Genomic DNA, 24914 nt, shown 5'->3' with positions numbered 1-24914 from the left:
TTGGTGGGTGGGTCGATATAAGTAAGGTTACTCCGTTCAGGGTTAACTTGGTGTTTACCTAGTAAGGTAGAAGGGGGTTGGGGGAGGTATTGGATGGCAAGAGAGGAATAAGCGATTTACAAGAAGAAATAAGAATGAAAGTGAGAGACCCCGTGGTGTACGAAGATCTTGTTTTTTTGTTTTGTTTACTTTTTTTCTCGAAAACCCCATTTGGTGGTGACCTGTTCGCGTCTCAATGGGCCACCTAGAACCGGGCCACCGTGTGTGTAAGTAATGAATGGGTCACCTACTTCCGGAACACCCACGTAGTTCCGGAACACCGCGTTTTCATGCCCATGGGAAAGTAGAGGACCTGGAAAGGCTTACCATGGTCATCCAGCGTATCAGGGAAAAAGTGTATTCATTGACTCGCAGGCACAGATAGCTCGGAACTCCCAATAGCAAGACAAAAAAACAGGAATCATGTGCGCCTTTTCCTACCTAGTAAAAAAGAAACATTGAAGAATCAAACCATAGTGAGTCCCCATCATTGATCACCAAAGCCACGCGTCGCTTCTACCCAAGCCTCAGTATCTCCAACAAACTCCCTGGCAGGCTCTTTGCCTTCTGCTCGCCCCTCCCCTGTGATATTGTACAAAATACAATGGGATATTATTGAAAAAAAAAAAAGAAAAGAAAAGAAAGATGACACCACCTTTCAGCGTTCCTGCCCAGGTCATGACAGCAGTAAAAAAGGACAGATATCATTAGATATTCTTCGCCACTCAAAAGACGTGTCCAACAATGCATGGCGTTTATGACGAAATGAAAAGATCTCATTACAAGTCCAAGGCCTTGTAGTCAGCCCCGGCCTCTGCGCTCAATGGTTGCACCCCCCGGCTAGCATCAGCACCCGTAGGCTGGAAGTTGTACCGGTTCCCGATACCCGCCGTGGCGGCATCGGCGAGCAGGGCGTTGGTCTCCTCTCCGGGGCCCTTCAGACTGACCGACTGAAGAGTGTCTTGAACCTCCTTGACTCTCTTCTTGAAGGCCATTCGGTCCAAGAAGAGCTGCTGGCGAGCGAGCTCGAGTTCGCGGCGTTCAGCCTCAATGATCTCCTCCATTTCGTTGAACTGTGCCAACTTGATCTCGAACTTTTGCAGCGTCACGTTCACCGCAGCCGAGACCAGGCGGGTCATTTCCCGTTCTTCGTGAGACGCCAAGGCACCAGCGCGGGCAGCAGAGGCAGCCAGAGCAACAGTAGGGAGGGAAGCTTTGCCTTCCTTGTTGGCAACGGTGCTCTGGACCGTCTCAGCGGCGGGTTCCTCGCGAGTAGCATCTACCTCCATGGAGTCTTCTGCCTTCACTGCACTTTCCTTCTCCTTGCCCTTCTCCTGGGTCTTCTCGGCTCCAGAACCCTTCTCAAGTTGCTTTCGGAGCTCCTTGCGGATTTCCTCCACCGAGCGACCAGCCGCGGCAGCAGCCACAGAAGGCTCGGCCATCTGGGCCAAGAATGCGACCACAGAAAGGACCGGATTCTCGGACTGGCTGATCGGATCGCGTCCAGCCGCCGCCCGGACCTCGGGGGTGTCGTCAAGGTACTTGTCCTCAATCTCGAGCTGCAGGAATTTCATCACGCACTCCTCCTTAGTCCTCGAGCCGACATGGTTGGCAATTTGTTCCCAGTTATCGTCAAAGTTCTCCAGACCCTCAAGAAGCAGGATGAGCTCCGAGTCAGACCACGGGGCATCTTTATCGGGGGCGATTGTGTAAGGGCTTTCTTCAAGTTTGACGAAATCGGAGGCATTGTGACTAGAAGGCATCCTGCCCTGTAGGAAACAGTTGGGGCAGAGGTCATACTTGCTATCAGATGCGGGGTTGGCGGTCGCCGGCGTCGATTTGGCGTAGTGGAATCTGAGACGAGTGCAGTCGATACCGCATGAGAAGCAATGGAACTTCTTCCTTGGCTCCTTGCTGGCACTCTCCAATGCCTTGGTGGCATCAGCAGGGGTGCCGTTGGCTGCCGAGCCCTCACCGTTGGTCTGCTTCTCCTTGTCTTCGCTGGCAGGGGTAATCTCCTTGCCCTTATCGTCATAGACGTTACGGCGGATTTCGAGGTTGAGATCGGCCTTGGATGCAGGGGCAGCCGATGCTGCGCGCTCGGTGGCGGGGAGAGGCTTGCCGGGTTTTACAAAGTGATTGGGACCGGGCTGGAAAGGTTGCAGACCCCTCGGCGTGTCGGCAACTACTCGGAAGTGACCCGTGAAAGGAGGACCGATGTTCGATGGGCGTGTCTGAGGATCAACCTGGACATAATGTCAGCGTCAAATTGTGGGAAATCTGCATCAAATACTCACTTGATAGTTGATCAAACCCCATTGTTCGAGGAAGGAGTGAACCCGCATGATTGCGCATACATCTCCGGCAAGATTCCGGCGGCATGCAGTGACTGTGAGGTATTCGATGGGGTTGAGTCTGTATGTGTTGATCATGAAATCACGGTAGTCCTTGTAGACCGCGGGGGTCTTGCTGCGGTTTCGACCATTGAAGAATTCGGCGAGAGCTTTCTTCTCAATAGGGTGGATCAGGTGCATGTCGAACCAGGATGTATAGCTAGGAAGAATGATGGCATGGGTTTGTGAAACGAGATGTGAGCGCGCAGAGTTCTCGGCCGAAGCCTTAGACTGTGCAGGCTTCTCTTCCGCGGTGCCCTCTGCTCCTGATTGCGCAGCGACTTCGGCAATCTCATCACCCTCGCTTTCCTTCTTGGTTTCGGTCTCTGTACCGCCCATCTCCTCATCTTCGGGTTCGCCATCGGCAGTCTGGGGTTTCGGGGAAGCAGGGGCATCTAGCGGGTTATCAGTCCCTGGAGCTGCGGATAATTTTCGTTCTCAGTAGAACTTTCTTGTGACCGCGATCTCGCATCCCACGGTTGCGATGGTCGACATGTCCCGATTCGCTGCGGGAGCAGGGAGGCAACACTCACCGGAAGCACTGATCACGTCACCCGGAGCATCCTGAGCGGCGGTGCCCGCCTGAATATCATCGGCAGGACCGCTGGAAACGACAGGGCTGTCTTCCATATTGTTGATCTGATGGCGGGAGATGACGGTTGATGTCGCAAGCAACGGAGAACAAGGGACCTTCGCGCTCCTCAAGCTTCAAGGGATTGGGTAATCGAAGTGCCGGTACGATCCCTAGTGCGATGGTGCTTGGGATCCTAGAGATATCGAGGGAATGGGAGGAAATCAGCGGGTGGTAATGACCACCAAGATAGCAACAAGTCGTGGGGAAGAAAGGTGGTTGCTTGGGAGCAGAGCGACTTGTCGCGACACGGGCCTCGCTCCAAAAACTCGCGCCAAGACCCTCCAGTGCGCTAGTCCCAATATGTACTAGCTCGGTTGCCTCCTCCATCATCCTCCTCATCTATACGAGGGTTATGAGTAACTTGCAGTCATTGATACCAAAATAACTTGATGGTCATTTTGCATTCCATCAGATGCTGGTCCGTAGCTAGGCTTGCATTACTTGTGACATCAAGCGGCCAGTATTGGTTGCTGGCTTGACAACACTTTTACGAAATGAGTACACAATATATCAACGCGGCACCAGGGCATTTCTACAGCGAACCTCTGGATACAATGGCAACTGTGTGCGATTCAGTGTATTGATACCCGCATAAACAACATAGAAATCAGCGCGCACACGCTTCAAAATCCAACATTAAGCTCCAGGTCCATAGCCCAGTCCCTCCTCACTCCTATTTAGCAGCGAGATTCTCCCTGTACGTCTTCAGGCACTTCGCGATCGCAGGTCTTGCCTGCAGTCTCTGCAGCCAAGCGTTGACGTTGGGAAAGTCCTTCTCCAAATCAATGGCATCGCCAGTAGCCATGGGAATAATCTGGTACCACTGCACAAACGCAGCGTCTGCGTAGCTGTACTTTCCATCGACCAGGTACTCCCGACCTTCGAGGACCTTGTCCAGCACGCCCGTCACGCGGCGGATCTCGTTCAAGTAGCGCTCTTGAGCACTGGTGATCTTCTCAGGGTGGTAACGAGTGAACCAGATGAATTGACCGAAGTACGGCCCTTGTCCGGACATCTGGAAATGGAGCCATTGCTTGGCATGGAAGTAGCCCGGGGTGCCGGCCTTGGGGCTGATTTTGTTGTCTTTGTCGTAGGTCTCGATGAGGTATTCGATGATGGCACCAGACTCCCACAGGGTAATTCCGGTGTTGGGGTCTTCAATGGCGGGGACACGGCCATTTGGGTTGATGGAGATGAAGGGCTCCTTCTTAACGGTGTCGAACGCCACAGATTTGTGCTCAAAGGGGATTTCGAGCTCTTCCAGGATCATGGCCACCTTCCAGGGGTTGGGGCCGCCTTGGTGGCCGTGGAGGATGATCGGCTTGAGAGACATCTTTGGGTAGCGGAAGAATGTGTGGTAAAAGATATTCGATTGAAGTAGTTGAGAGAATGTTATCTGGAGGATTGAAGCTGTTTGTGATGATGGGAGTCCATCTTGGTCAACACCCTGCGTGCCTTATATAGCTAATCTGAAGCGTTGAAGCTTCAGGACAACATATCCTTTTGGATATCCCTCATAATCTGTCACTTTCTAGAGTGACATAACGCATAGCTTTCGGGTCACCGCAAATGTGGATGTTGAATAAGTCGCCGGCTCATGAGACAGGTTTCATTGCCGAATGTTTAACCGCTGACAAATGCACAGCAATGGACGTGCGTATACTTTACATTTCCATGGTAGGCGATGAGCGTTCTCCTCCAGGAGGAACCCTGTGCATAATTGAAGTAAGGAGTATGTCCCTTCGGTCAATTTGGTTCTACTTAATTTGTCAGGGAACGGTGTGTCGGGGTTATATGAGTCCGATCAGGTGGGGAGCTCGAGGTTGACGATACCCAATCCGGGCGCATTCAACATTCTAAGGAGAGGTGCATTATTAGAAATCAGCATCGGTGGGGATGAGTGTTTATGAGTGATCCCCACACATAGCTTGGAAGCGGTCAGCTTCGATGATCACGGAGCCACTTGTTCAAGGCAGTATCTTGGTCAGCTACCACGATAACTAGGTTGCTAAACCGGTCCTGCTTACAATGCAGTCCTGCGCTGTCCTGCAGGTAACAATAAGCTGTGAGCACAGACGTCCTCTCTGCTTACAGAGGTATGCATTATGGCTAAGCAATAGCAGTAAAGGGCCTTACAATAGCACGGTATACAAGTAGGTGCTTACGCTATACCACTGTAGACTGACTTCTCTTCCTGCATACAGGACAAACAGGAGAGGGTGTTCGAATGAGTTGGATCTCGCGTGCCATGAGCTATTACATTTAAATATAGTCCTTTACACCCTGTCAACCAACAAGCTTCAAAAGGGTCGGTAGCTCAGTGGTATGAGCAAGAGATTGCAGATCTCGAGGTCGCGTGTTCGATCCACGCTCGGCCCTCAAAGCTTTCTTTTTATATATCCTATATGTCCTCTCAGGTGTCTCTTGTGGCTAGAGCTTCTTGCCATACGTGAAATTTTTGAGCAATTGGCTTCCAGTAGGATGGAAGTCCCCGGATGGTCGATCGATGCTGGCTTAATGCCTAAATTAAAGAGACTTGTTTTTGACCTACCCTTGTCACTCTATAATAAATCCACTAGTCGCGTTTTGCTAGCGTCGCACGCACTGGTGTATCTGCCCAGGGATTCATTCATCAGTATTGGATGCTATTGCCAAAGCTATAGTTTTGATTTATAGCGTCAAAAATTGAGCCGCCAACCACAATTCAAGGGTCGGTAACTCAGGGGTAGAGTGTGGGACTGCAGATCTCACGGTCACGCGTTCAAATCGCGTTCGGCCCTTGTCTTTTTCTTTTTGGCCTGCTACCTAAGGTTTTGTTAATCGGAAAAGAGACTCAACACTGGAAGCTTGTGTTGGCTTGATAATTTTTTCTGTTTAGAGGACACATGGTTCATCCTTGCACTTTGTTTGTTTATCATATCATTCACTCTGCGAACCTTATTTGTGGCACTCCAAGGAAGGAGCATGACATTCGTGTTACTGAAGAATCCGAAAATATATTCCATGCTGGGTATCGCAAAATGGTATAATGCACACAGATCACCCACCCAGACCACACTACATACTAGGAGCCAAGGACAGAACCTACGCCTTGCTCCTCATGCATTGTTTCATAATCTAGCACCATACTATTAGCCTCATGAACCTTTCCAGGACTCGAGCCCAGAGGCGAAATATCATACTGGACATCAGTGTTGCCTCCACTTGCGTCCACCCCAGCAGAACCCGAAAGAAAAGATTGCATATGCCCTTGCTCGAGACGTCGTCTTTTATGCCTGTTCTCAAGAATCTCGTCTTGCAAGTCAAAACCATCGTGGCCATATTCCTCCCATTCGCTTCGGTAGAGTAATCGATCCCGCCAATTGAATAGATCATCCATCGACTTCCGCACACTAATCGGTCTTTTGCGCGGTTCTGGCTTCATCTGACGAGGATCTCTTTCATTTTGCCCTTCGGTCTCGGCATGACCATATGATGGAGTAGGCGGAGGCGACCGACCAACTAGCTCCCACAGGTTAGACTCTTCAGCGCGGCTTGCTTCCCTGTCTACCTGTTCTGCGTATTCGTCCTCCGAGTCAAACGGAACCTCCTCAATGAGCTCTGGTGAAACTGCCTGACCAGAGATAGGAGGCTCGGATTCGTTACCGGCGTCTGAGCCCTGATCGTCAACCACCTGGCTCCCATCTCTACCCCTAGAAACGCTCCTCGCGACCGAGCCCGACTGGGAGGGCAATGGTTGCTTTCGAGATAGAATGTCCTCCACCTCGTCATAGTCCATTTGTATCGACTTCCAGTCCTTCACGTGTCGGTTATCCACAACATCAAGGGAGAGTCTCCGGGCGAGACCAATCCAAAAATCAGAGTTTTCTCGCTTCATGTTCAAGACGTCCAATGCTGTTCTAACATCGCGAGCCCTGACTTCGCGAGCCCTCGCCCGGCCGTCCTCTTCCACTTTTCGCAACCTTGCATCCGCAAAGAAGAGGGACGACTGTACCAACCGGCGCGTTAGACTTACAGCCAATGCATAGAAGTCGGCGAACGCATCCGCCGTCAGGGACGGGGTTTCGTCTGCGAAGGACAAACCACGCCAATTCTCATCCGACCGTGTGCCCCCGGAGTTCATGAAAAATCGCTCCGAGAGATTAACCCAGTTGCTCATCTTGAACAAGCTAGCCGTGAGATGCACACTGGATCGGTCGTAGACATCCCTATCCGGAGGGTGGAGCTGTTCATCCTGAGTTCCTGTTTCCAGGTCTTGTGCTCCGTGGCCGTTTATATTTTCGGCTTCTTGATTAGCTGGATTTTCATCTTCCGCGAGTCGATGATCTGGATCGTCTGCTCTCGCTCGCCGGTCGGCTTTTTCTGTTTTGGCTCGATGATCCAAATCCAAAGCTTTCTCATAATCGATGACCCAGAAATCGCGGTGCTTGTGCCTCCCAGTAACATCCTCATCCTGTTGCTCTTCCAAGCGCAGTAATTCGGCATAATGATCCAAGGTTCTGTGACATTCATTGCTAATCTCGGCGGCAGCGGGAACATCGGCCAGAATAATTGTTCGGCTACGCGATTGCGTCATATGGCGCTTTTGCAGACCGTTCTGTAAGAGTCTTAGATGTTCCTGCACTTCGATTTCCGACTTCGAGCCGAGCCTGCGGGCAACCTCGCGGATCCCTTCCCTCCCCTTGCGGTCCAAGCTGCGATATAAGACTCCCTTCTCCTGTGGATTCCAAACCACGACTCCATCCTGTGTAGAGTTATACCTCTCGGTGTCGGGGTCCGCAAGATCGGGCGTGTCATCATCGGCAAGTTGTTTTAACACATCGACATAGAGATCCACCGCTTTTCGTGGTAGCGTGGACTGCAGGTTATCGAGAGCCGAAGCTCGTGTGGTATTTTTGCGTGCCACCCCGCGGGGCTCCGCGTCTGTTCTCTCATCATGCGTCTTATCCAATGATGATGCTGATCGGGTATTCTCGTCGGGGTTGCAAACAGAGTCCGATGGATCATCGTCTACCGAATTGCTCATGATCGACTAGCTCACACCGGATGCGTAGGTGAAACGAATTCCAAACCATCGCCCCAGAGTTACATCAAAACCAGTAAAATGACCATCGGCGCGTAAAGGTAAGGAACAAGTGAAGTTTAGGTGAGTGGAGGACTGACAGACAAGGTGACTTTTTTTATCGGGGAAGATTTCTGATAAGAGCCCGTTTGCACTGTTTGCTTTCACCCGATTAGATACTTAGCTTTTTGTTGCCCGGAATTCTTTCCGTCGGCCTCTCTCGGTTCAAACGCGGGAGGCTTATCGCTTTTCTTTCCATGGCATCTGAATGGACCGTATTCGCCGGAAATTGGGATCGATTCCCATTTCAGTTGGGTTGAGGGCACTGAGGGCTCCCTGGACGCCTAATGTACGTATTGCATTCGTGCGCCACGGGTCTGCTGTAGCATACTCCGATGAAGCACCTGCAGCAGCAGCTCCCGAACCGCCTGGGATTGTCCTTCGGGACTACCAGGAGGAATGCATCCAGTCGGTGTTGGATCACCTGAAGCAGGGCCACAAGCGTCTGGGGATTTCACTTGCAACGGGCGCGGGCAAAACGGTTCGTTTGACAAGAACGTTGAGAATAGAGCGAGAGCCTTAGACTGACTGGCGAGCGATCAGGTCATCTTCACCCAGCTCATCGGACGCGTTCCGCCGCGCAATGGAAAGCACGACAAAGCGCTGATCCTCGTCCATCGAAGGGAGCTCGTCGAACAAGCTGCCCGGCATTGTCGACTTGCCTATCCCGACCGAACCGTCGAGATTGAGATGGGCAATACCGTGGCAACCGGACATGGGGACATAATCATCGCGTCGGTGCGGAGTCTTACGTCGAAGGACCGGATCGAGAAATTCAACCCCGCACATTTCAAGCTGATCCTGGTCGACGAGGCGCATCATATCGTCGCGCCCACTTATCGCACCGCATTGGCTCATTTCGACCTCAACGAAGCTTCGTCCAACTCTCCCGTTCTTGTTGGGGTGTCGGCCACGTTCTCACGCTTCGATGGCCTCAAGCTCGGCGCCGCCATTGATCACATCGTGTATCATAAGGATTATATGGATATGATTGACGAGAATTGGCTTTCGAATGCCGTGTTCACGACCGTTCGCTCCCAAGTTGACCTAGCGAGGGTCAAGAAAGACAAATTCGGCGATTTCGCCGTCGGCTCCCTCTCCGAAGCAGTCAACACGGATAAAACCAACGACATAACGGTGCGAGCATGGCTAGCCAATGCGGAAGGCCGCAAGTCTACATTGGTATTCTGCGTAGACCTGGCGCACACTAAAGAGCTCACGGCGAAATTCCGGAGTCTGGGTATCGATGCCAGATATATCACGTCGCAAACCCCTAAGGATGTCCGCGATGAGCAGCTGCGCAGCTTCAGGAAACTGGAGTATCCGGTGCTTCTGAACTGTGGACTCTTCACCGAGGGCACTGACATACCTAATATTGATTGTGTACTACTTGCAAGACCGACCCGTTCTCGCAATCTCTTAATTCAGATGATTGGAAGAGGGCTGCGGTTGTTTCCTGGCAAGAAAGACTGCCATATAATCGATATGGTGGCCACACTCGAAACTGGCGTCATTTCCACACCGACTCTTTTCGGACTACACCCGGATGAAATACTGGAGAAGACAAAAGTGAAGGATATCAAAGAGAAAAAAGACGACGAGAACAACAATTACCGAGAGCAGCCCGACTCAAAGCTCCCGGATCCCTATGCCGAGGACCCTGCTCAATCGGGCAACATCAAGCTCACCTTCACCAAGTATGACACGATCTATGACCTCATCAATGACATGAAATCCGATAGACATATTCGCTCTCTGAGCCGCTACGCCTGGGTCCGGGTCGCCGAGCATCGATACGTTCTCTCCGGCACAGCGGGATGGCTCACCATTGAGAAAGAGTCGGAGCGGCAGCCTGAAGAATGGACAGTGCACCATGTCCTGCAATACGGATTATCCCAAGAGGTTAGAAAATATGCCCGACCTCGTCTTATCGCCTCCGTAGCGGACTTTGAAGCGGCCGTTCGCGCTGCGGACACATTCGCTGGTGCTGAGTTCGAGGAGCGATACATCTCTGCCCATCAGCCATGGCGTCGGCAACCGGCCACGCCGCCTCAGCTTGAGAGGCTTAACAAGGCCAAGATCCGTGATGGTACAATTACGGCCAAGGATATCACCCGAGGACAGGCGGCGGATATCATCACGAAGCTAAGGCACGGTGGCAAGAAGCGATTTGCTAAGAAGATCAAGGAACGACAGGTCGCAGCAGATAAGGCTCGAGAATTTGAGGATCTGAAGAGAAGGACAGAGGTGAAGGTCGGGCCCTTGGAAAATTAAGAAGATCGGCAATGTGATGATTGATCTATTTGTCTTTGGTTACACGCCCAGGACTATAGGGTCCATCTACATCGAGTCATGCGATGACAAGTCCCGTGATGTTGACCAAGAGAGCTTCTAGCGAGCTAGTCAAATGAATTTGGACGGGGCATATCCCAAGTAATTTAATGCTATACTCGAGCACTGTACTGCTCTCTAGCCGAAGATAGCCGGAAGTATGGCATGTTTTGCCCACTTTGCCGTGTTTGAAGAATTGGCAGTAACCACCGCTCCGCACCTTCATCTGAGCCCTTCGACCCGCCTCCCCGGGACATATTCATCTCCCTCCTCATTCCTCCCCCCTCTTCCCGGCTCAAACAGTCTTCAACGCCCCATACATGGAAACGAGAATACTACTCGACCAGAGCAGTCCCATACTCCATACAGGAATGATAGTACATGCTCACATAAGCCCCTTTCTCCTCCGTGTACGCGAAAGACGCGATGCTGTGGATCCGAGTGGTTTGGCTCAGATCCTCATGCGCACTGCAACCCCGTCAGCACAGACACTGGACGGAAGAACCAAGAAAGGGAGGGAAACCAGAATCAAAGGACCCGGAGGAGGAAACTCACAAGACATACTGCAGGTCATCGACGTAAGTGTTTGCCTTACCCTCCCAACCGAGTGACCGGAAAAACCGGGCCAGAGCCTTGGCCGCAAACAAGTCGTTCTTGCGATGCAACGACAGGTACATCTTGGGGAGAGGGGTCTCGCAATCCGGATGGGTCTCATAATTCCACGCCAGAACGAGGAGCTGCCTGGCCAAACAATCCCGCCGGTGGGTTTCCTGCTCCTCTTCCGAATCCCTAGCCAGATGGCGCCCACAGCAGCAAATCCCCGCCTCGTCATCTTCCTCCAGGTACGCCCACAGCCGACGCAGCAGCTCCAGACCCTTCTCGCACCACGATTCCCCCTGCGCCTTCCCGCCCAGCGTCCACACATGCTCCGCCTTCTCCAGACTAGGAGGCTCCTCGCCGCCACAGAGCCCGTAGAGCTTCAACCTCGACGTCGCCGCATCGGTATAATCCCACCCTAAAAAGTTGAACTCCGTGAAATGCTTGCCGACCTCCATATATTCGACCGCCATCCGCGCCGCAGCCACATTTCCGGTTCCGGTCCGCGCGTGCATGCGTTCCAGACACTCAAGAACGGTTGCTCCCAGAGCCTCCGGTGCGAGTTTCCACCGGACGCCCAGGAAAGCATAGCCCTTGGCTGCAATCGTGCCGGCCGACAGGAAATCAAACCCCATGCAGTAGGTGCCTTGCACCGAGTGGGGCGTGAATGCGTAGTCGCGCACGAGCCGTTGCTCCTCCTCGCCGGAGATGGCGAAGTAGCCCATGATCTGCCGATGCAACTCCATATCAAAGGCCCCCAGCCCCTGTGCTGCCATCTGGGCGGAGATCTGCGCGGCCGCCACTTGGTTGAAGCGGTCATGGGCCGTGTCTGTCATCGGACCAATGGGTTCCATGGTGAGACGCACGGTCGACGTCGACGCGGAGCCCTTGCCCTGGAAATTGAGGCTCATCTCGAACGGGTGGCCCGTGATGGTTAGCAGGCTCCGCCATTGATGCGGGTACGGGCCTAAAAAGGGTACGAGCTGATTGCGAAGGAAGAGGACGTATTGATACTGTTGCGATAGAGGGTAGTGTGCGACCTGGAGGAGGCGGCCCATGAGAGGGGCGATGTTCTTCCACCACTTCAGCTCGTTGGGGTTTGGAGGCTGCGTGGGATATTGAACGATGATGTCCCATGGGTTGTCGGAGGCGTTGCTCTTGGGGGTTTGTGTCCTACGAGCATCACGGAGTGTGGTATCCATCTCGGGTATCGCTGGCGGTGATTCCGGCAATGGAGGTACCGGGAGCGTGACTGACTCCTGCGACTGGTCTGTTGCTGCCATCCTGAATCGATGCAGAGGTAGGTGGCATCTGCTGGCAGGTAAGTGGTCTTCCAAGATGAGCTGGGTATATATAGTCTCAAGATGCTATTAGACAAACTGCAAAACCAGCCCCGAGTACTCAACTCTGCCTGTCATGAAAAATATCAAGGGTGAGTGTCGTACGCCAGCTAAGTGCGTCAACGAAACGCCAGGTTTTATAAACCACATCGAACGCTTTCCTGCTCTGATGGCACTGGAGAAGTGTCCTAACTTCGTCAAGGACCTGTCCAGCACAATCCCTCGAGATATACTCCGAAGTCCGCTTCCCCTGGCTTGACATGTTCCACCACTAGCATGGCAAAAGTCTGACAAACGTAACCCTGGCCTCGACGAATAACCTCAGTATTCCTTCCGACGCAATCAGCAACCAGCCACAGGAGAAGGAGACCCTGGCAGCAAGCCCCCATCAACAGTAATTGGACTAGAGCAACTGCTCAAATATGACAGAGCCCCCAAAATGTGTCATCACTGGTCAATACTGAGTTGCCATGAACATCCCGTCCCGTGAACACAATGCTTATCCGGTGACACAACTCCCGGCATCATCAAGCGGCTATCCACGAATCAAGCAATAAACATGACCATACCACATTTGCTTCAGAATGCTACCCCTGACAACCAGCATAATACATATCCCACAAGAACCAATCAAACATACTGTCGAACGCCCGTCGAGCCTCCTTATCGTTACTTTGAAGGACTTTGCCCTGGTACTTCTATTCAGTTCGGACAACTAGCTTTGTAGCTACTTCTCCGAAGTCCAGAACTTATCTGATCTGCAACGCCTACCGAATTTCGGCTCCAGGGCTCCCGGTCGCCGCGAGTGGCCAGCGGACAACCCTAGCATCGTCAAACAGTCATCCACATATCCAGCAATGACTATAACAATACAACATTTGAGTAGAAATGCTACCCCTGTAGATCTCCATAATACGTATCCCAAGAGAACCAATCAAACATGCTATCAAACGTCCGCCGAGCCTCTTTACCCCTACTACAAGGATTATGTCCAGGCAAGGCTCCCATATCAGCCGGAAGCAAGTCAAGGTAGCTGGAACCATTGAGTTCTTCTACCTCTACGCGAGTGCGCTCGTGTTCGTGCCATTCACACGGCGGGTTTTCCGTTCCAGTGGAAGCGGAGTGAACATTCCTCGCCAGCTGCAAGAAGGTAGCCGCAACATGCTCGAGCCTGGTACACAGCGTCGCCAGGAGACGCATTTGCGAGCGCATGCTTGCGAAATATGTCACCGTTGTCGCGAGAAGATTGAGATCGTGTTCAACGGTAGGTGTCATAGGGCCTGGATGGTGCACGATGTTCTCAAAGAGGACGAAGAAAGAAGTGAAGGGGTAGTAAAGAAGATGCCTTTTTTCCCAATTATTGGTTAGTTTGACTAGACATTCTGAGCAGGACGCAGGTGTGTCTTACCAGATAACGCCGTTGTATACGGAGTTCCAATTGGAGACCATTGACGTCAGAAGGGAAAGGGCTTCGCGGGCGGACGATAGACGCAGACTTGACGAAGACTCCTCGCCTTTCAGCAGCAGGATCAGCACGTGCAGGTACTGGAACTTCATGCTGTTGATGCCGAGGGCCATCTCCCGGATTTGGTCTGCTGTGGATGAGGCTCTCTCAACTTCCAGGATTTCTGTCATACGCTGTCTTAGGGTGAGAGGATTTCTTTGAAATGAGAGATGGATGGATACCCACCTGGTTAGAGTACGAGTACCAAGCATTTAGCTTGGATCGTAGTTCCATGCGCGAGTAGATTGCGGAGTGACCAGTAGCAAGGATATCCGCAAGGATCCCCATCAGCTTTGATAGTTCGATAGAACAACGAAGCATCTGTGCACCGAAGTGAGAGACTCGTTGGGGGATCTCTGTACCGTGCATACGAGTATGAGGCTGGAACATGAGCAAGGTACTTTCGTCCGGCAGAGGAACATGGTGATACAAAGCCGTGGGCAAGAAGACAGGGCGGCCGAAGGCAAGAGAGCAGGATTTGTCCATCAAGAAGAGAAGCCAGAAGAGACACAGTTGATGCTGTCGCGATTCAGACGAGCCTTGAGGACCAGATATATGCATGCCGAGCGCTTCCGCCTGCCTGCATGCGCTGCCGAGCAACATCCACGAGGTATTGGGCGCGGCGTAGTCCTCGCCATGCATAGCTAGAAAGGCTAGTACTTGCACGTTGACCTCGCGCGGCTCGAGGAAGATGCTGCTGTTGTTGAGGGCCAGGTGCACGTTTCGACGTAACACTGCCGCCTCCTCGCTATCCTCCTCGACGGGCACGGCTGCCAACAGCATGTAGTTGAAGTAGACGACCCAAGCCTTTTCCTGAACCCTGTGTGGTTCAAAGACAACTTGCGCCATGACTTCATCCGGCGGACTGATGAAAAATGGGTTGCCAACGTCAGCTATCTGAAAGAATCCTGGTTATCCCGCGTCGGCGTTAGTTATAAGTGCAAAGTATGAAGCACGAATCGGGTAGCCTTACGACTGATCATTCGGTACCCCGTTGCTTTGGAGGGTATATGAAAGACCGCTGCACTTTTTTCAGTCATCTGCTCAACGTGACTAGTACCTAGCTGGCTAGATAGATATCGAAGCTCGGAGCGGGCACTCAGGTGAGTGGCATCACTCGGTGGTCGGGGTATCTTCTCGATGCTTGCTGATGCCTCTCGCAAGAATGAGAATGAATGCGAAGGGCCGATGTAGAGCTTGGGATTAGAACGATCTTTCTCAGCCACAGTTCTATGGTCAGTCTCGGATGGTGGCCTCGGATCATCGGTCCGAGCGGGTGCTGAGGCAATGACTTGTAAGGCTTTATCGACGGACTTGGACAGTTGCTGTACTAGCTCCTCAAGATCTTGTAGTCGACTCTCTATGGTACGCTCATCAGCTGACGCAGCACCCAAAGAGCTTGACAACATTCGTGATTAGTTTCCATGTTACATAGACTCAATTGTGGCTGACTGACTTGACGTCGAATGTATCTCTCGAATAGATGCACTCGCCTGGCCATGGCTTGCAAGTATTGCATTTCGGCAGCTCCCGGGAACATCTGCAACCCTTTAGCCAGGATTCTAAAGCATGCGAGCATATATAAGCTTACTTTAGCTTCTTTTGCCTGCAAAAGTCACACTGTGCATGTCAGTGGAGTGTTTTCCGGTGGCGGTCAATCTACAGTACTGCTTACCGCAAACTGGGCTAACCTGCGTTGCATGGTAAAGGCACCTGACTGGTCGGTCCCGGAAGGAGATTCGGACTAGCGAGCCTGATATGTTCCAGGTAAATCGAAGCAAAAAACCAAGAGTTCAATGTAAGAATAGCCGTCGGCGATGCAAAGTCCGAGATGATCGTCCTTTGGTTCGGAGCCTCCGGAGTGAGCCAATCAGAAGGCTCGAACGGACACTCCGCGGCCCATAGATGCGGAATCGCGACAATGAGGGACATAAGTGTCAGTACCTCATGACGACTGTCTATTTGAAGTAGAATGTCAATAATAATTCAATCAAACCTCTCCTCGTGATAGAGGACACTTCCCGCCTTGAACTTCTGCATTGTATCTTTGCCGCATACATTCATACCAAAACTATGAACCCAAACCCGTCCATTGCAATCATCGGCGGCGGACCAAGTGGTCTCCTCTTCGCTCGCCTTCTCGAGATCAACGGGATCACCGACTACGTTGTGTACGAGCGCGATGAGTCCGCTATTCCAGGTCCGTGGCAGCAAGGAGGCACACTTGACCTCCGCCCCTCCTCAGGTCAACTGGCGCTCCGCCGCGCCGACCTGTTCGATCAGTTCAGCAAGTTCGCCCGCTGGGATGCTTCGTGCTTTCATATGCTCTACCCGGACGGGACTACCGCAATTCGCCATGACCAGGAAAGAGATGCTCCCGAGATCGACCGTCTGCACCTCCGTCAGCTGCTCCTGGAGTCGATTCCGGCGCACAAGATTCGGTGGGGTCATGCTGCAAGGGCCGTCGAAAGGAGAGAAGCCGACGGCAGCCAAGCTGGTAGTGAAGATGGTGTTATAGTCATTCATTTCATGAACGGAACCATTGAGTCTGGGTTTCGGTTGGTAGTGGGGGCAGACGGGGCTTGGAGTAAAGTGCGCCCTTTGGTGAGTCTTTCGAGTACACAAAAGCTCCTCCCGATCGGAAGACATGCCCATTTTTGTCAAACGGTCCTCTAACCTCTATATCTAACGTCAATGCAGATAACGGCAGCGAAGCCCGTATACTCAGGCAAGATGTTCATCGAAGGCCGCTTAACACATGACAACCCTGGCTACGCCACCGCCAAAGAGCTCGTGGGCCCCGGAAGCATGTTCGCAGCCGGGCACCACAAGAAGCTGGCCGTGCAGCGAGTCTCAAACGGTACATACCGTGTATACTTCGGGCTGCAAGCCCCCGAAGACTTCTATCACCACCGCGAATGCAGCAGCGGACCCTCCGGGGACGAAGATCTCAACAACCGCACGGAGCAACTGCGCAGCCTGCTACTCTTGTCGGACGAATACTTTGCCACCTGGGGGCCGCAGCTGAGAAAGTTCGTCGAGACCGCGGAGGGGCCCTTCCGTGCCTGGCCGCTGTATCGGATGGACCCCGAGAAGCTTTGCTGGAGTGGAAAGACCCCCGGGGTAACGTTGCTGGGGGATGCAGCGCATGTCTCGACACCGTTCGTGGGAGAAGGAGTCAATTGTAGCTTGTATGACGCTGTCGTGCTGGCTGATAGCATTGTCAAGCACTGCGGCGACGGTGCGGGATTCGATAGTTCGAGTGCAGAAAAGTTGAAGCGTGCTCTAGAGGAATACGAGGAAGACATGTTAGCGCGAGGACGAGATCTGATTGAGCGCAGCACGGCGATGGAGAAGGTATTCTTCTCTGAGGACGCGGTGACAGGAGTTCTCGAGTTCTTCAAGAGTTTCAGTGAGAAGTCTGAGTAGAGACATGGGTGGATGTTTGAAGCCTGATTTTTTTCTCTGGGTGCTTCAAGAAGGAATTGGTGCCATTAGCTGGGACCAAGGGCCAAGTGAGATAGTCAGTCGAAGGGTGAATGTATAGTATGTGTATGATGTGCAATTGGGTAGTTGGTAGAAACACTGACCTTCTCTGGAAGACCACCATGTTCGTACCTGGCCTGAGAGATAAGGCAATCAACAATCAATATCAGGATACATGGGTGATGACCACAGCGGACTCTTCCTTCCCAATCCGACTTCCCAGGAAAACTAAGACACAGCGGACTGAGATGCACTAATTCTTCGATCACTGCTTTCTTGGACACTCACACACCGATTATCAATCATCCCAACAAGCTAGATTTGGTTATCCTTAAAACCCTGTTATCTGTTTCACCTACTTAGACCTCAATGGCAAGCAACACAGCACAAAAGAAAAGGCCCAAGCGAGCCGCTCCCCAGAACAATGCCGGGATGTGAGCAGCGTCCCCCCCTCTCCCCAGTTCCACAGATTCGCTAACCACACGCAAAAAGCACCAGGCAACCAAAACGCCCCAAACCATCCATCGCATGGATCAAAGTACTGGTAGGCCCGCGAGGCACGATGTACCGGATCCCCGAACGAAAAGCCCGTTCGTCATCGGAGTTCTTCGACAAAGCACTGGCGGGAACATGGAAAGAAGGCACGCAGCGTACTGTCAGGCTTCCCGACGTCGACCCCCGGACCTTCGGACAGTATTTCTGGTGGCTCTACCTTCCAACCTATACTCCCAGCTCCGAGTTCAAAGACCTTCTCAAGGCGTATATCCTGGCCGACAGGCTCATGGACAACAATTTCGGGAATCAGTTGATCAATGCGATTGTGACACGGTTAACTGGTGGCAGCGGCGGACATCGCTCTCCTCCTTCCAAGGAGGAGATGGAGTTTGTGTCTCGGACGTTACCTCCCCCGACGCCGCTCTACCGGCTGCTGGTAGATTTCGAAGTCCACGTTGGGTCATTCGCATCGAGTTGGTTGAAGGACAACGGTGTGGACAAGGGGTTTTCGGCTATGGATGGTGAAAAGCTGAGCCGTGAAGACTGGCTGACCCGGCGGTTCATGCTGCAGGTCATGTCTACGGCGATGACTCGGTTTGCGTCTAGTCGACCTCAACCATTCCAGATAAGTGCCTCGGATTACCACCGAGCTGTGGGCGGTGGTGAGACCACCTGATATGGCTTGTCATTCTGCTCTCGCCTCAAATAACTTCATAGATATCATAGATAGTCCCTACCAACTGAAAGCATCATGCACCATGCAATAAGACATGCCCTGACACAGACCACAACCTCACACCACCACCCCCCTCTCCCTAAACTGGATATACGGTCCATCATTCTTGCTAGTAAAGCGCCAATCGGTGTGATACTCACCCACTCTGACCCCCTTCCCCTCCCCGACCTTCCCCAACTCCCCAGCCGCAGCCCGCAAATCAAACCGCCAGAGAATCCTCGCCAGCACCACCGTAAACTCAATCATGGCCAGTCTCTTCCCCACACACGACCTCGGCCCCGCCGAGAACGGTGCGAACGCACTCGGATCCACCCCCTTTCCGCCGGGCGAACTCGCCAGCCACCTCTCCGGACGAAAGCCGAACGGATCCGGGAAGTACGTCGCTTTATGATGGAGGGCGTAGATGCCCGCCCCGACTTCCATGCCCGCCGGGGCGAATTCCCCGTCGACCATCGCTCCGCCGGGCAGGACCTCGCGCCAGAGCGCGCCCGCCACGGAGAGCGTCAGCCGCATGGCCTCGTCGATACAGGCACGGAAGTAACTGCAGGAGGCGAGGGTGGGGCTTCCGGGGCGGATGTCGTTGATGGACGTGAATGCACGGCGGATCTCGTGAGTGGCTTGACTCAATGCCATGGGGCAGCGCGAGAGGTAGAAGAATGCTGCTGCCATCGCCGTGTAGGTTGTATCCGAGCCTTGGGGGCGATAAATCAGCTGAAAACACCGGCACTGCGTTAAGAGGGAGGGGGGAAGAGAACACCCACCAGCAACAATCAACAGATTACTCTCCGCCCACAGTTCCTGGAATGGAAACCCCTCGCCCGTCTCCGGGTCCTTCGCGGACAGCAGCTTGGTGCAGATATCCGCGGCCCCCGGATTCGGGTGTCGCTTGCGATCCTCCATGATCGAGCGACCGGCCTGCGAGAAGCGGAGGGCCTTGGCCATGGCCCCTGGGTAGAGAAAGCGGCCGAGGTGGAGTTTCTCGATCAGCGGCTCTTCGGTCAGCAGGGACATGCGCCGCATCTGGGACATGATCCCGTCGAGGATGTAGTGGTGGGTGTTCGTGTCGAGGGTGTTGAAGGAACGGCCGAAGACGAGCTCGGTCATGACGTCGAACGTGTAGAAGTCGCCTTGTCCGTGGTGTCAGTAAGTACCAGAATCTGGAACAGAGTTGAGAGGACGTACTCCATTCCGCCATGTTCTTTGCACACGTCCATCCATCTTCCGTGTCACGGGCGACTTCTGGACTGAAGTTGTCCTGCTTCTCGCTCAAGCGGTCACATAGGTGGTCAACAACTTTGAGCAATGAAGCTTCCAGCAGTTTCAGATTCTGGTCGGAGAGGCCTTGGCTTAGAATGGGACGTTTTCTGCCGTGGACTTTCTTGTCGACGACATTTAGGGTGCTGTAGGCGTTTTTGATGAGGGGGATGCTGCGGTAGGACTGGCTCTTTTGGACATTCTTGCCGAAATCGTAGATGTCTGGTCAGTGTCAGTCATGCTGGGCTGGTTTCAGTTGGCAAATAGTGCCTTACCGTGGAACCCAGTGCTGGAGGCAAAGACAATGCGGTGTGGAGCTTAACGAACGATAGGCCCTGTTTTGATACTTAGTAACCTAAGAGGAAGAAAGAATGCTCAGTAGAGAAGGCACCATATTTCTGATGACACCGCCAAATATCAACATGGAGATCCCCGGATTTGCCGTGGTATACAGCCCTCCATGTCGTGATTTTGGCGAAGAAAGGGCCCGGATATTTGGCCAATGGGTGGAAGTACAGTCGGTAGATACAGATGCCGACGATCTGTTGGTGAATGAGCAATTGCAATTGACGAGAGAGACGTATAGACCAGGGCTGTGACTCACGTAGATAATCCCCGCGAAGAGACTCCAGCCACCTAACCGGAGAAGAAGATGCTGGACGTTTGCTAGGAAGGAAATCATGATGAACCAACCACAGTTGTCGTGGAATACGCCCGCCAGTACGGATACTCTTGAATGATGGAGGAGGCACAAAACCTACCTTTCAGGGTAGCTTTGGTCTTAAGCAAGTTCATCACCACTTGGCCCATCAACTACGTTATAATTAACGGAGTTTCCCCCTCTGTCGGCTTAACATGACTTGACTGACTCAAACAAGGGTCATCATTCAACATGGTTCTTTGCAAGCTGCGCACTGGTGACCAGAATCACAGCCAATGAGGCCTGTCCACCAGCCAAACTAACCCAGCGTCCCTAGTGGAGTCATCAGAACAGCTGCCAAGGCATTGACGAAGTATGTCCATTGCCTATTGAATTCGGTTGGTGCCGTCAGCAGTGGTTGTGTCGGAGATAAGGAAGAAACATGTGCAGGGGCGAGATTAAGATACGGGTTGTTTTGTAACTCAATGGTTATTTTTACAGTTTGTTGGAAGAGAAGGCTTACTTCCCGGTTTGTGAAACTTGGAGGTAATCATGGGAATCGACAAGACCACTTCATTTACTCACCGACTGCATGAAAACCACGATATTTGCTCGCCTGTCTATCGAATGATTCCCGGGTGCAAGCAAAAAGTGTAAAAAGAAATCTCCCCGACTGGGAGTCGAACCCAGGTCTCCCGCGCTTGTTCCCGAGTGGGATTGACAAGCGGAAATCATGACCGTTAGACCATCGAGGAATGGAGATGTCTTCAATCTGACATCACAGCAATACAGCGTTTGTACTATAAGCTCGTGCAACTATCATCCGCCTGATACCACGGTTCAATGAACCCTGATCTTCTTCCTCTCCATAAACAGAGTCAAAACAAAACAAAAGCACCCAGCCACCAAGGACTCGATAAAGACCCGGCTGATTGCACGTACAATCGCCCCCAAAACCTGCTGCTGCTCTGACTCGTCCATGCTTTCTAGAAGGCTACTCCCAATCCCGGAGGTCAGGCTCTGAATCTGCGTATGATTCATCGAGGGAAAGAGTGCTTGGATCCTGTTCTGTGCCAGATTCAGGAACATGGAGTTGCCAATAGATACTGCAATGGCAAGCCCTCCACCTCTCGCACACATGATGAAGCCAACGGCGTTGAAGATCTCCTGGGGCGGGACCAGGAACTGGGCTAGGGCAAATGGGGCGTTCAGGTACATTCCTGTGCCGATGCCGTTGATGACCATGGCGCCGTAGATGAAGGCGTTGGACGTGGAAAGGTCGATATGCATTAACATGGCGTTGGCCGCGATGACTAGCGCAGACCCGATGGCATACCAGGGGATGCAATAGCCCCACCGGACCATGAGATGGCCGTTCAGGAGAGTGAAGACGGCTAAGGCGCCAATGAAGGGCAGCAGCCGTACCCCTGCCAGCAGAGACGAGCTATGCTGCATAAATTGGAAATAGAGGGGGATGAAGTATATGGTCACAAAGGATGAAGTGCCGGCGGCTGCCCCTATCAGGAACTGTACCACAAGATCCTTTCTTTTCAGAAAATGGACGGAAACATCCGGTGCTGAGGATTCGACCAGACCTGGTGAACTTCCAAAATGATGAACAGAACACCCGAGACGCAGAAAAGTGCGATCTCGCGACCGCTGTTCCACGCAAAGGTTGCGCCGCCAAAAGAGATCCCCATAAGCAGGGAGATGTAGGCCCCAACCATGAATACATTGCCCACCCAATCAATGGCCTTCAACCTCTCCCAAAGCTTCACCCCTGGACGAAGGTCACGGGATGGGAGGAGGAGAAAATATGCTGGAGAGAAAGCACCCCCGATGCATAGGTTAATGTAGAAGGCCCATCGCCACGTTGCGGATTCATGGTCTGCAAAGGCGCCTCCGATGACGGGCCCGAGTCTTCTCGCAGGATTAGCCCGTGTTGCTACACGCTTGTTTGGCCGGAGAATGAACTCACACCGTCCCGATACCAAACACTGCTCCGATGACCCCAATATACTTTGGGCGCTCCGTCGGGGTGGTGAAAATAGACAGCATCATCATGACTCCGAGATACATGCCGCCACCCCCTAAACCGGCTATCGCCCGTCCGACGATGAGACAATCCATGTTGGGCGCCGCGCCGCAGACGGCAGACCCGACCTCAAAGACACCGACACATAGCACGTATATCCATTTTGGGTTGAACTGACCGTATACACGTCCCCTGCAAGCGTGGTTGTAAGATAGTCAAAGAGCAAAGCCGGAGGGAACTTTCGTACCAGAAGAGATTTGTACTTGCCGACCCTAGAAGGAACGCCACAGACAGCCAGGGAAGCTTGTCAATCGAATTAAAGTCGTAGATGATATTTGGCTGCACGTCTGCGACAATTGTCTGATCAAGTGCATATAGAAACACACTTGACAGGATAGCAACAACTAGCCATAGGTTGTTCAATTTAATTCCATCCTTAAAGATAGAAGGACAACATACCAGCGAAAGCCCATTTGATACCGTGGACATCCCAAGCAGGAGGTGCAGCAGGAGGCGCAGGTGAAGCAGAAGATGGGGGTGATGAGGCCGTCACAGTATCAGTTGAACTCAAATCATGATGTGCTTGTTTCTCCTCGTCCGACTCTTTCTCCCCATGCGAGAGTGTTAGTGTCCCTGGGTTGGTCCAACTTGCGGGAGGCTTCGGCTGATGAAACTCCAATGTAGTTCTTGAAGTCTCAGACATGATTGTAGATGATGAATAGCCAAGAATAGCAGACTGAGATGTCTCTCTGATTGAAATGGCATGAAGGAGCACCGAGATAAGGCCGGCCAGCTTTCCAAGGCATTTCAATAGAGCTGGGGGTGTGGTATTTGCTTCAAGCGCACAACTAGGTAGTATTCATAATCCATGGTAACTTAGTACCCGCAAAGTGCTTATGTTCGATTCGAATAAAGGTAACCCATGAACAAGGTGTCCAGAAGTTCTGCCCAAGAGTTCAATGCGCAAAGGACGGAGGATGGATGGTGATGGATGACAGTAGGAGAAGGAAGGCAGCCCGAATTACGGTGTTAAGCGTTGCAAAATCAGCAGCCCAGCTTCGCGTCACGTCACGTTCCTGGCGTATTTCCCAAACGTCAATTTCCCTGCCTGGTATTTGCGTTTTCAGAGTCCGAAAAGGTAGTTTACGACCACATTTCTGCCTGCCTCACTCACTCTCTCAACCCAGCGGTGGTTCAGTATAAGTGACGACCACGACCATAAAATGTGACATTGTCCTGCAACCCGACTCTCATCCCCAAAGAATATGGCACTCGACGGCATCGCAGTAGTCACCGGCACAGGCAGCGGTATAGGCCGCGAGATCGCCCTCGCCTACGCCGCCGCCGGAGCAGCAGGCGTCGCACTCGCCGACCTCCACCCGCAGAACGCAGAGCAAGTCGCCATCGAGAGCAGGGCCACCGCCATCAATCCCGACTTCCGGACTCTCGTTCTGTCAGTGGACATCTCCCTAGAAGAGAGCGTGGACCAGATGATCTCCGAGGTAGTCGCTGAGTTTGGGAGGATCGACTACGCGGTGAACAGTGCCGGGGTCAGCAGCCAGAGAACCCCCTGTAATATGATTTCAGTCCGAATTGTGTCTAAGCTCATGCAAAAAAAGCAGATCGGAGTCCAGTTTCCGGCCGAGGTATCCGAGATCAGCGTGAGCGAATTCGATGCCTTCTACAATGTCAATGTCAGAGGCACACTACTCTTTACCAAGGCGGTGAGTCGCATTCTGAAGCTCCAGGCCAGAAGGACTATACAAGGTTGCCGGAGTGGAACTGCTCGAGATGTTGGTCACGGCTGCATCGTCAACATCGCATCCTGCAACTCCTACATTCCGACGCGCGAGATTGTCCAGTATACGGCTGCGAAGCATGCGGTGATGGGGATTACAAAGAACGCAGGTGAGTAGCGCCCTGCGCAGTGTGCACGGACTTGTCTGATGTGTGTACAGCGCTGGACAACGCCGTCCATGGCATTCGAGTCAACGCAGTCTGTCCGTCGTGGGTGCAGGGGCCGATGATGGACCGGGTGTTCGACGGTAACCCTGCTTTCGAGGAGGAAGTGTTGAAGGCCATTCCGCTTGGACGATTGGCTGTTGCAGAGGAAGTCTCGGAGGCAGTCATGTTCTTGAGCGGTCCGGGGGCGAGCTACATTACTGGTGTGGGATTGATAATCGATGGGGGGACTACGCTGCAGACTCGGACATGAGTGAGGTCACAAGATAAACAGAGCATAGCATACCGTATCTCTGGAGGAACTATACCTTCATAGTCAAACTCATACAATCACTACTTCACAGTC

General features: G+C 52.6%; 11 protein-coding genes and 3 non-coding genes across 14 annotated transcripts; 6 read left to right on the top strand and 8 right to left on the bottom strand.

Moving 5' to 3' along the window:
• Positions 1–388: 388 nt before the first annotated feature.
• rscE (putative RSC complex subunit (RSC8)) lies at positions 389–3271 on the bottom strand. Its single transcript, XM_025650362.1, has 3 exons — positions 2966–3271; positions 2337–2851; positions 389–2285 (listed from the first exon to the last, which is right to left on the bottom strand). Exons 1-3 carry the CDS (start codon positions 3060–3062, stop codon positions 819–821), a joined length of 2079 nt encoding a protein of 692 aa, XP_025505547.1. The 5' UTR covers positions 3063–3271; the 3' UTR covers positions 389–818.
• Positions 3272–3610: 339 nt separating this feature from the next.
• BO66DRAFT_47271 (glutathione S-transferase family protein) lies at positions 3611–4517 on the bottom strand. Its single transcript, XM_025652978.1, has one exon. The coding sequence runs from the start codon at positions 4397–4399 to the stop codon at positions 3740–3742; it is 660 nt and encodes a 219-aa protein (XP_025505546.1). The 5' UTR covers positions 4400–4517; the 3' UTR covers positions 3611–3739.
• An 855-nt stretch (positions 4518–5372) lies between these two features.
• On the top strand, positions 5373–5445 carry BO66DRAFT_t120. Its single transcript has one exon. It is a non-coding gene; the product is annotated as a tRNA-Cys (tRNA).
• A 329-nt stretch (positions 5446–5774) lies between these two features.
• BO66DRAFT_t121 lies at positions 5775–5846 on the top strand. Its single transcript has one exon. It is a non-coding gene; the product is annotated as a tRNA-Cys (tRNA).
• Positions 5847–6030: 184 nt separating this feature from the next.
• On the bottom strand, positions 6031–8217 carry BO66DRAFT_370899 (uncharacterized protein). Its single transcript, XM_025645434.1, has 2 exons — positions 7478–8217; positions 6031–7300 (listed from the first exon to the last, which is right to left on the bottom strand). The coding sequence occupies exons 1-2, from the start codon at positions 8090–8092 to the stop codon at positions 6131–6133; spliced, it is 1785 nt and encodes a 594-aa protein (XP_025505545.1). The 5' UTR covers positions 8093–8217; the 3' UTR covers positions 6031–6130.
• A 148-nt stretch (positions 8218–8365) lies between these two features.
• On the top strand, positions 8366–10619 carry BO66DRAFT_470165 (DEAD/DEAH box helicase). The gene is made up of 2 exons (XM_025652776.1): positions 8366–8669; positions 8732–10619. The coding sequence occupies exons 1-2, from the start codon at positions 8397–8399 to the stop codon at positions 10460–10462; spliced, it is 2004 nt and encodes a 667-aa protein (XP_025505544.1). The 5' UTR covers positions 8366–8396; the 3' UTR covers positions 10463–10619.
• Positions 10580–12174, bottom strand: BO66DRAFT_410177 (aromatic prenyltransferase; the record flags this gene model as incomplete). Its single annotated transcript, XM_025649223.1, has 3 exons — positions 10580–10587; positions 10887–10987; positions 11075–12174. The coding sequence occupies 3 exons, from the start codon at positions 12172–12174 to the stop codon at positions 10580–10582; spliced, it is 1209 nt and encodes a 402-aa protein (XP_025505543.1).
• Positions 12175–13096: 922 nt separating this feature from the next.
• BO66DRAFT_47217 (Zn(II)2Cys6 transcription factor) lies at positions 13097–15703 on the bottom strand. The gene is made up of 7 exons (XM_025652931.1): positions 15636–15703; positions 15552–15580; positions 15417–15500; positions 14934–15358; positions 14147–14868; positions 13865–14094; positions 13097–13801 (listed from the first exon to the last, which is right to left on the bottom strand). The coding sequence occupies exons 1-7, from the start codon at positions 15660–15662 to the stop codon at positions 13348–13350; spliced, it is 1971 nt and encodes a 656-aa protein (XP_025505542.1). The 5' UTR covers positions 15663–15703; the 3' UTR covers positions 13097–13347.
• A 291-nt stretch (positions 15704–15994) lies between these two features.
• Positions 15995–17486, top strand: BO66DRAFT_346402 (FAD-dependent oxidoreductase). The gene is made up of 2 exons (XM_025644579.1): positions 15995–16564; positions 16661–17486. The coding sequence occupies exons 1-2, from the start codon at positions 16034–16036 to the stop codon at positions 17387–17389; spliced, it is 1260 nt and encodes a 419-aa protein (XP_025505541.1). The 5' UTR covers positions 15995–16033; the 3' UTR covers positions 17390–17486.
• Positions 17487–17815: 329 nt separating this feature from the next.
• Positions 17816–18617, top strand: BO66DRAFT_436966 (BTB/POZ domain-containing protein; the record flags this gene model as incomplete). The annotated part of the gene is made up of 2 exons (XM_025650957.1): positions 17816–17880; positions 17945–18617. The coding sequence occupies 2 exons, from the start codon at positions 17816–17818 to the stop codon at positions 18615–18617; spliced, it is 738 nt and encodes a 245-aa protein (XP_025505540.1).
• A 117-nt stretch (positions 18618–18734) lies between these two features.
• Positions 18735–20613, bottom strand: BO66DRAFT_447963 (cytochrome P450; the record flags this gene model as incomplete). Its single annotated transcript, XM_025651725.1, has 6 exons — positions 18735–19369; positions 19439–19804; positions 19860–20153; positions 20207–20248; positions 20323–20473; positions 20536–20613. 6 exons carry the CDS (start codon positions 20611–20613, stop codon positions 18735–18737), a joined length of 1566 nt encoding a protein of 521 aa, XP_025505539.1.
• Positions 20614–21236: 623 nt separating this feature from the next.
• On the bottom strand, positions 21237–21326 carry BO66DRAFT_t115. Its single transcript has one exon. It is a non-coding gene; the product is annotated as a tRNA-Asp (tRNA).
• Positions 21327–21411: 85 nt separating this feature from the next.
• On the bottom strand, positions 21412–23309 carry BO66DRAFT_410173 (putative MFS drug efflux transporter; the record flags this gene model as incomplete). Its single annotated transcript, XM_025649222.1, has 5 exons — positions 21412–22098; positions 22167–22491; positions 22550–22798; positions 22854–23010; positions 23066–23309. 5 exons carry the CDS (start codon positions 23307–23309, stop codon positions 21412–21414), a joined length of 1662 nt encoding a protein of 553 aa, XP_025505538.1.
• Positions 23310–23871: 562 nt separating this feature from the next.
• On the top strand, positions 23872–24821 carry BO66DRAFT_319346 (SDR family NAD(P)-dependent oxidoreductase; the record flags this gene model as incomplete). The annotated part of the gene is made up of 3 exons (XM_025643644.1): positions 23872–24156; positions 24229–24514; positions 24565–24821. 3 exons carry the CDS (start codon positions 23872–23874, stop codon positions 24819–24821), a joined length of 828 nt encoding a protein of 275 aa, XP_025505537.1.
• Between the last annotated feature and the right edge of the window lie 93 nt (positions 24822–24914).

Source organism: Aspergillus aculeatinus, assembly GCF_003184765.1.
Source record: "Aspergillus aculeatinus CBS 121060 unplaced genomic scaffold BO66scaffold_15, whole genome shotgun sequence".
Taxonomy (NCBI): Eukaryota; Fungi; Ascomycota; class Eurotiomycetes; order Eurotiales; family Aspergillaceae; genus Aspergillus; species Aspergillus aculeatinus.
This window is presented reverse-complemented; position numbering and strand designations above follow the sequence as displayed.

Coding starts and splice junctions, on each gene's coding strand:
- rscE (XM_025650362.1), bottom strand. CDS start 3,062: ATGGAAGACAGCCCTGTCGTTTCCAGCGGTCCTGCCGATGATATTCAG. Junction 2,852..2,965: donor TGACGTGATCAGTGCTTCCG/GTGAGTGTTGCC, acceptor AATTATCCGCAG/CTCCAGGGACTGATAACCCG. Junction 2,286..2,336: donor GGGGTTTGATCAACTATCAA/GTGAGTATTTGA, acceptor CATTATGTCCAG/GTTGATCCTCAGACACGCCC.
- BO66DRAFT_47271 (XM_025652978.1), bottom strand. CDS start 4,399: ATGTCTCTCAAGCCGATCATCCTCCACGGCCACCAAGGCGGCCCCAAC.
- BO66DRAFT_370899 (XM_025645434.1), bottom strand. CDS start 8,092: ATGAGCAATTCGGTAGACGATGATCCATCGGACTCTGTTTGCAACCCC. Junction 7,301..7,477: donor ACAAGCACCGCGATTTCTGG/GTCATCGATTAT, acceptor ACAGGAACTCAG/GATGAACAGCTCCACCCTCC.
- BO66DRAFT_470165 (XM_025652776.1), top strand. CDS start 8,397: ATGGACCGTATTCGCCGGAAATTGGGATCGATTCCCATTTCAGTTGGG. Junction 8,670..8,731: donor CAACGGGCGCGGGCAAAACG/GTTCGTTTGACA, acceptor GCGAGCGATCAG/GTCATCTTCACCCAGCTCAT.
- BO66DRAFT_47217 (XM_025652931.1), bottom strand. CDS start 15,662: ATGCAACGCAGGTTAGCCCAGTTTGCG. Junction 15,581..15,635: donor GCAGGTTAGCCCAGTTTGCG/GTAAGCAGTACT, acceptor TGACATGCACAG/TGTGACTTTTGCAGGCAAAA. Junction 15,359..15,416: donor AGAGATACATTCGACGTCAA/GTCAGTCAGCCA, acceptor AATGTTGTCAAG/CTCTTTGGGTGCTGCGTCAG.
- BO66DRAFT_346402 (XM_025644579.1), top strand. CDS start 16,034: ATGAACCCAAACCCGTCCATTGCAATCATCGGCGGCGGACCAAGTGGT. Junction 16,565..16,660: donor GGAGTAAAGTGCGCCCTTTG/GTGAGTCTTTCG, acceptor ACGTCAATGCAG/ATAACGGCAGCGAAGCCCGT.